This window comes from Argentina silus, assembly GCF_951799395.1.
Source record: "Argentina silus genome assembly, chromosome: 1".
Taxonomy (NCBI): Eukaryota; Metazoa; Chordata; class Actinopteri; order Argentiniformes; family Argentinidae; genus Argentina; species Argentina silus.
The window spans coordinates 26,916,939-26,925,553 of NC_139655.1; the positions used below are offsets into that span (position 1 = coordinate 26,916,939).

Here is an 8,615-nt window from a genome sequence, read left to right on the forward strand (position 1 = left end):
CTTCTATTCCATTCCCATTGTACCCTTTCTGGTTAAGTTCACCTTTTATTCATAGACCTATGTAGTATCACGCATAAGCACATTAGCAATGTTAGCCATTAATCAGGTGCATACTGCACTACATACAATTTACTTTTCAGAGTTTCTACAAATCTAAATTTTATCAAGTTAATCATAAATGTAAACCACTCCGGTCAGACCCGGTTGTTGGTTTACAGATGTGTAATCTAGAGAACCCCCCCCCCTCTCTCTCTCTCTGACAGATTCAGAGCACTGCAAAAGAACAGTGTACTGCAGTAGCAGAACTAATTGCTGTATATTTCCGCCTCAGATGAAAGATGTTTTCCAACATCTATTTACCCACTCTGGCATAGTACACACTGCACATTTGAATCAGTGATACACTCAAAAAAAAAAAAAGCACCCTCTTAGATGTTACAATGATGGGGAACAGAACATATCAACAGGAAATAATAGAGGATATGTACATTTTCAACTTGATATCCCAAGCAACTAAAAGTGTAATTTAAAACTAAATGACACCCTTTTTACTGTTTGCACTGCAGTGAAGACAGGAACCCACATTCAAACTACTTTCTCATTTAACCACAGTTAACTATTCTACTGGCTGAGACTCAGAGGTTCATATTGGAAACAATATGTGGTCTAGGAGCAGATTAATCATTCTAGCTATCCTGTAATAGCCTTCTTCACTCCAAGAGGATATCTCATTTTCGAGTGTTTTAGCCAATACATTCCCAAGGGAAAGCATTGACGGCAGTACAACATTTGAAACATGCATGGAGGACCGCATATTACATAAAGTTCAAACTCACATGTCACCTGTCATATGTGGGCCTGAAGCATAAAGCTAAAAATTGACTTGGTTATTTTGTTATAACAACTTTTGACAGTAATAAAAGATCATAAAGCTACACACAAAACACTTTTGTGTCAGGATGCAAAGATTTCAACTTGCTAACTGAATTAAGGATAATATCTAGGGCTGAAATGATTAATTGATTTTTTTACTTACAAAAAATCCTCATTCGTTTTGTCAGCCTAAGTATTGCATTAATAGGGCCCTAGAATTTCCGCCATGCAGAAGACGTGGACAGAATCACAGAATTCAGACGTAAAAGCGGAATTAGGCAATATAGAAAATTGCATTGAAAATCTAAGAAAACAAGTTGCTCCATGGCAATTATATTTTATGAAGGGTACACATTTGTGATGCTATTCTACCCTGCAACACCCAAACAATTTTGCAGAAATGTCCCGTGTGAGTGTTAGTGTACGTGCATTGTACACCAACTGCAGACCTGGCTAATGTGTGTAGCCGTTAGCAAAATTTAGCAATGCAGACATTACTCTTACGTAGCTAATTCTAACAGCTGATCAAAATGTAAATCAACAGTAACTGCAAAGCAAATGACAGAATACTACCTCGATATCTTTTGTTCATTGAATTGGCCACTAGATTCAGCTTGTCAATGCTTTAAAAAAACGGAGAAAAACTTGACTGTTGTCACTTGGTGCACTCATAGTCATAGTCATTTCTGCGTGCGCCAGGTGGCACAAAGAAAAAAGCTATGAAATAGCTTCAGTGTTCAACAGCATGGGCCTACTGTATGTTGCATGTTTTGTTAATCAATATTCTTTTATTCACACCCTTTTGCAGTGAACGTTTATATGATTCATTTGTAGCAGCTATTCTTCTATCTATTCTTCTAGAAGCTTGAATTGAAAATAATATGCAACAATATAATTTGAGTGTCATCTTTGAATGATTCTAAATGTTTTTTGTTTTTTTTAATCCATAAAAAAAAAAGAAAAAAAAAAGAAAAAACATAACTGCGAAAAATAAAACCGAAAAATAGATTTTATAGGGCCCTATATAAAGTTGTTTTTTTGGGAGGTTTTTGCGTTTTTAAACAGAGTGCTAAAAATGACACATTGAAACATTTTCTTGTTATAAAGTTATATAGGCATATGTCAATGGTTCTAACCTGCAAAGGCTATAGCCTACCTAATGTATCTTTCTCAATAAAGCATTTAAAAATCTGTTCTTTCAATCCGATTATTTGATTAATCGTCAGAATACTTGATTACTAAAATACTAGATAGCCCTAATAATACTAGACAGCCCTAATAATACTAGACAGCCCTAATAATATCTAATATTTTGAAACGCTTTGTCATTACAATGGCCAATACTGTTTTGAGTGGTTCTTTGGCCATGTCCTCTTTAAATCCATAAAGAAGTGTTATACTGTACGTCTTGTTTTGAATATGTCTACGCTTATATGTAATGTTGCCTATTGTCAGCTAGCACCGATATCCTGTCTCAATGTGGGTGATTACCCCATTGAGACTCTGCTACTGTCTTGTGCCCTTTCTCAATTGTTAGAAACTTGATTCCTCGCGTCCTCTCCTCCGCCCTCCACCCACTTCCTTCTCACTTCTAAGCTTTGGAGGAGAATATCTTAGGGGCAGAACCTAGATCTTCTCCTCCAATGCGTTTTGAGTAGGAAGCAAGTGGAGGAGGAGGAGAGGACGCAAGGAATCAAGTTTCTAATTAATGAGAAAGGGCCTTGGTAGATCATGGTCATGTCAGTCTGCTTCAAGCTCTTCTGCTGTAGCAGAACTGTTAACCCCTCCCACTAATGATCACGTGATCATGTGAATGTTTATGGCTGTCATTTCTCAGCTGCATCTGCCTGACTGACATATATGTTCTCTCTCTCTCTCTCTCTCTCTCGCGCGCTTTCCCTTTGTCCCCCTCTGACTCTCTCTCTCTGACTCTCTCTCTCTGGCTGCTCCAGGGGCTATGGCTAACCATCTTATAACTAATGCGCTCCTGCGTCCTCATGGCACTAACAATCCCTATAACACATTGCTTGGGGAATCGGCCGTCTATAACAACCCATCTGTGGGCATGTACAACACGCAAGGTGTGCTAGCCTCTTTTCATTCCTTAACAATATTGCTAGTTCAGTGTTTTTCAAAATCTGGTCATGGGGGACCCACATGTGTGAACATCTTTGTCCCAATCCAGCGGAACACGGGTGATTCAACTAAGGGCTGAAAGCTTGATAAGGAGTGTAATAGGAGTTAGTACTGGGCTGGAACAAATGTGTGCCTATGTGGGTTTTTTCAGGATTGGTAATGAAGAGCATTGTGCTAGTCGACATTATGCCAAAAAAATGCTTAATTCCAAAAGACCTGCAGTTCTTTCCTCTGTAGGTTTTTTGGTTGAGGCTGTATTGTGGCTTCCGATTGGGGCATGCTATCCTGACACAAATCATTTGTCACACTCTAAACTCATTCATTGTTCCTTGCCTGGCATGCGTAATGCAGTGTGAGAAAGAAAATTATAATTGGGAAGAGACTATCATGCCAATCTGGAGCCAGATACACCACCAGTCACTTGTTGATATGTTGCTGCACTGTTGTCTATTAAGCTTGTGTGCTCTGTCTTATGTCTTATGTCTATCTCTGTTCTCTTGAGTGTCTGAGCATTCATTGTTGCTGGCAGTTTGTTTAATGAACATATTTCTTATATGAGAAACCATAAAGCCAACATATTACCGAACAAGTAACAGCACAATTCTCCTGTTATGTCCTATTACTGAAACAAGTACTTGGTGGGTTCTCAATTCACTTATTCAGTTGGATCAATACTACTGCTGAAATACAATTGTAGCTACTTGAGTAGCTGTTATCCTTTGGTTTAAGACTCAACTGTCAAATTTAAGTTTTGAGTACGTCCAGTAGAGCCAATATCACTGAGATCAGTAGAACCAAATGTATACTATTCAGTTCAAAAGAAATATAGTGAATTTATGCATGTGAACAAATCTATTACCATGTATTTTTAATATCTGTTCAAATATGGATTTATCCAATGTTTATTCAGAATCATACTGTACATGTAGGTAGCTATCTTTATTTGACCTACACTGGTCCCATAGGCCACCTCTAAAACACAAATTGTCTATAAACAGTTTGGTCTATGTAGACTGAGCATTGTGAGCACAGCACATGAAAGATGATCGTCTTTGATCGATTTGCTGATGAATTATGTGATATTATTTCTAAAATGTGTTTCTAAGTGTGCATGGGGGCATCCAAGCAGTAACATGGGAGATCATTTCTCTACACATCATCAATCTATGTGCACATTTCTCTCTACCTGTCACTGTTATGCTTACTTGTGTTTTCTTTTTCTTTCCTTTCCTCATGCTGTCCCTAAAAGAGCCCTACAGAGAGACAAGTATGGGAGTCAAACTAAACATTGCTTACCAAATGTAATTGACCTTAGCTTTACTTTCTTCTCACTCTATGCTGGCAAAGGTGTAATTAGAAATAATTTGGAAAGACAACTTCCTTTATAAATGGGAATATACAAATCAATATAGATTCCAATTTGACAATCATTTAATGTAGTGAAGACCATCTTTGTTTTCTACTGCAACTTCAAAATAAGAAAACAACTTATTTTGCCAATAGTATAAATGCACACACAGAGATTCATTGAGATTTGAGAACTGTATACATTCCAGAATAGTATCATCCCAATATCCATATGATATAATCATATCTTAAAGTCACTTATAGTCACTTATCATCTGAATCCTTAATGCAGACTGAAATTCACCAAATTATTCCAGTGTCATCTGACCATTTTGACCAATAAATTAAACTTGGTTGTAGCACACAACATTTTTACTTCATAATAATTATTTTCTTGTGTACTGTACATTAAAGGTGCAATCTGTAATTCAAACAACAACAAAGCGGGCTCCCCACCACCACTTTTTTGGTAAACATGGCAGATGAGAGATGGGGCTGGAGAAATGTACTGTAACCACTTTCAATTTCAGAGATAGAGCTATAGATGCAAGGACTGACTATCCATGATATATAAAATTATAGTTTTAACCATGTTTTGAAGCTATACAGTATTTGTTTACAATTACATTGTTTACAAACAATGTAGTAAAACAAGTTAATATGTTGAGTTCTGATGTGGTACAACAGTTTAACTAAGCTCATGATGCATTTATTAAGTTACATCTTCACGAGTCAATGGCTATATATCATTCATTTAAAAAATGTACCAATTACAGATTGCCGCTTTAAGGCAAGGTTTACTGTCATTTGATGAACATTTTGGTTATATATGACCTCAAGTATATATATATTATTTTTTTTTACTTATTCTGGTCAAGCTAATCATAGTGTTTTTGCTTTAATATAAGTCAAAGGAATATGTCCTGTAAAAAAAAAAAAAAAAAGGCTTAACTTGGACTTTCATCTGATGACCTTTCAAAATTTGCATTGATGTAGCCCTGTAAGACACCATGGACATTTTACAATTGGGAATCCACACTTTCTCTGCAATAGAGAGAACAGAAAGTCTTATTCCTAATATGTAACTGTCAATTCTTACCATAGCTCTATGGCCCATATTTATCATTGCAAAGTCAGTTTATCAAGTTTATCAAGGACATAGAAGACATGATCCATTTTAATCTATGTCCACCTCTGTCTTATGACTATGTTTTGTTAAATAGCGGCCAACATGACTTGGGTCCAAATGTATAGACAGTGCTTTAGGTTGTGTATCTATCTCACACTTTAAGCTAAATGCATGGCTGTGTTTTGTTATTGTCGTGTGTGTGTGTGTGTGTGTGTGTGTGTGTGTGTGTGTGTGTGTGTGTGTGTGTGTGTGTGTGAGCCTAAAGCTTTATGTCTTGTCAGCTGTCACACATATATCAGTGTTCTCATCTTTAGAAGTTTCTTTCAAACGCAATACAACAAGAGCCTTACAAAAAAATTATAGCAATGTACAATAAATTGCATAACAAACATACCCTGTAATCAGTGATGCTGATAGAGGTAGAAATGGATGGGCCTATTGTAATGCTTGGAATGGAATGAGGAATGGTATGATACCATTCCTCATTCCATTCCATGTATAACAATGAGCCCATCCTCCAATTTCTACCTCCACCAGCCTCCACTGCCTGTAATATCCCACTTAACTCTGAATCTATGTTTAGTGAGGGTGTAATAAGGTAAGTATACCTAAAGTGTTGACTTTAATAGCATTTAGAATATTGTAGTCCCACTCACTGGTAATGTTAAGGAATTTAAACAAACAAGTAGCTTAGTTTGGGGACATGCACACAAGGGATACAGATCACACTATTTTGTGAACATGCATAAGGGCCACCTCATAGAATAAATTGGGTATTGTTGGCCTTATGTGTGTGTGTGTGTGTGTGTGTGTGTGTGTGTGTGTGTGTGTGACCATGACCAAGGGCTGACATTTAGTCATCCTAGTTAGCCTGTGTCAGTTCTGTCCCTCTAATATGAGCTCTCTCTCCTTGTTTTTGATTCCAGAGGGAATCCTGAACAATGCCCGGGATACAAGTGTCATGGATACTCTACCACTGAATGGTAACCATGGAAACAGTTACAGCATCGCCAGTGCCGAGTACATGAGTGACTGTGTCCAGATCATTGACCGGAGCTACAACCACAAGGAGACCACGCTGGAGAAAAAGATACTGAAAGAGCTCACCTCCAACTACATTCCCTCTTACCTGAACAACCACGAGCGCTCGGCCGAGCAGAACCGCAACCTCATGAACAAGCTGGTCAACAACGTGAGCAACGGTGGCAAGGACAGCAGCTATGGTATTGGCATGGGCATGGGCCTGGGCATGAACGTGGCGCTGGGCCTGGACGACCACTCCTCCTTCCCCCCGCACCACGACGAAGGTCTGGGGCTGGAGCTGATCCGCGAGGAGTCCAATGCCCCCTTGCTACCCCAGCGGCCGCCTCCCCCCCTGCAGCCAGTTGACAACCTCCACAATCACCTCCACCAGGCCACCCCACCTCCACTTCCGCTACCCAACCACCCTTTTTCCTCCTCCACCACCTCATCCTCATCCCGGCGGAGGATCCCCCAGGAGAACAGCGAGAGCTTCTTCCCCCTGCTCACCAATGAACACACCCAGGAGGAGGCCTCGTCGCCCAGCCACCACCACAACAGGGACTCCCTCTACACCAGCATGCCCGTGCTGGCCGGCCTGCTTGACACATCCACCGCGAGTGCCGCCCTTGCCAATGGTTCCAAGGACAGTGGAGAGCCCCACCCACCGGGCAAGAGCCCCGAAGCCAGCTCGGACGACGTCTACTACAAGAGCATGCCCAACTTGGGCTCACGTAACCACCTGCACCAGCTACACTCCTACTATCACCTGGGGCGGGGCAGCAGTGACGGCTTCATCGTGCCTCCCAACAAGGAGGATCTGTCCCCTGAGGAGGCCCCCAAGGAGCCCTCACACCTGGTCACCAGCCTATAGACCGCCCCCCACCACCCCCCACCCCCCCCCCCCCCCCAGTCCTCCCTCTCTCACCGTGGTCTCCCCTTTCTTCCTCTGCCCCCCAACCCCCTGTGTTGATCAATCGTCGGCAGTGGTAGCCTTTTTTTCTATTCTGTCTTGAAGACTAAAAGCAAAAAACTCTGCACCATTGCTAGTACTGATCGCAAATGGAATATCAAAACACTTTGTTTGGTGGTTAATGTGACTTGACTTGATTGGACGTGCGGAATCTATTGATGTGCATTTCTCTTTTGCTCAGAGGCCCGAAATCTGTATGGATTGATGTGTTTTGTCTCAGTGTGAAAAGAGACTGACACTCATATGGAATTTTGGGCTCTGAAATGCAGTTTGACAGTCCAAAGGAACTACAAATGGCCCAAAACTTTCCGCTACTAGTTGATGTGTAGAGTAAACCAGAACAAATCGGGAAAAAAACTATTTTATTATACTTCTGTATCCATACTGGCTTTTTAAAATATTTTCTTCCTCTTTGGTGAATAGCAGCAAATTTGTTGCAAGTCAAACAAATCTGATTTTGAACAATCTCATGGAGGACCTCTTTATCATACATGCTTTAGAGCATATGGTTTGTTTTCTTTCTTTTTTTCTGTTTGCTGTAATAATAACAATTGTTAAAAAAAGAGGGAGAAAAAACTAATAACAGAGAATTATCAGATATTTCTATGTAATTGTACAGATACTAGCATTGCACATAATAGTATGCCTTTTGTTCCACCCAAACCTTTGTCTCTGTAAATGTAGTGGATAGGAGCAGTTCCTTTCTGTTGTGCTGGTCTTGCCGGATTATGATACCAATATGAGCATTGTTTTTGTTTTTCCTTTCATTTTTCCAAGAAACAACAAACAAAACAACAAAACAAAATAACTCCAAAAAAATCACAAAACAAAATACTTACCGTACATAATTTTCTAGCAATGTTCCACCAATGTTTTCCAACCCATTTTGTTTTACAGTTTTATTTTCTTCACTGTGTAGATAGAAGGAGAATTCTGGTTCAACAATTTATAGAGGGGATGAAATCTGAAGTGTGTGTTAAGTTAACCAAGAGATACCGTATCCTGCAGAAGTGCAGAGAGGTGCAGAGAGCACCCTTTATTTCCTCATCAGTCACAAGAGGCTGGTGCTTGTCAGAAAGAGAACCAATTGAATATGGATAAGCACTCAGCACTTGTACAAAAAATAAAAGATGGCTG

At 39.8% G+C, this 8,615-nt stretch overlaps 1 protein-coding gene across 1 annotated transcript in view; it reads left to right on the forward strand.

The window, feature by feature from the left end:
- LOC310802016 (adhesion G protein-coupled receptor L3) overlaps positions 1-7,379 on the forward strand; it is a gene marked incomplete at its 3' end in the record, with an annotated part of 118,860 nt that extends 111,481 nt beyond the window's left edge. Inside the window, exons 20-22 of the mRNA XM_083666250.1 lie at positions 2,826-2,954; positions 4,259-4,276; positions 6,412-7,379. Coding sequence (XP_083522376.1) covers positions 2,826-2,954; positions 4,259-4,276; positions 6,412-7,379 — 1,115 coding nt within the window. The remainder of the gene's footprint in view (positions 1-2,825; positions 2,955-4,258; positions 4,277-6,411) is intronic.
- Positions 7,380-8,615: the final 1,236 nt, after the last annotated feature.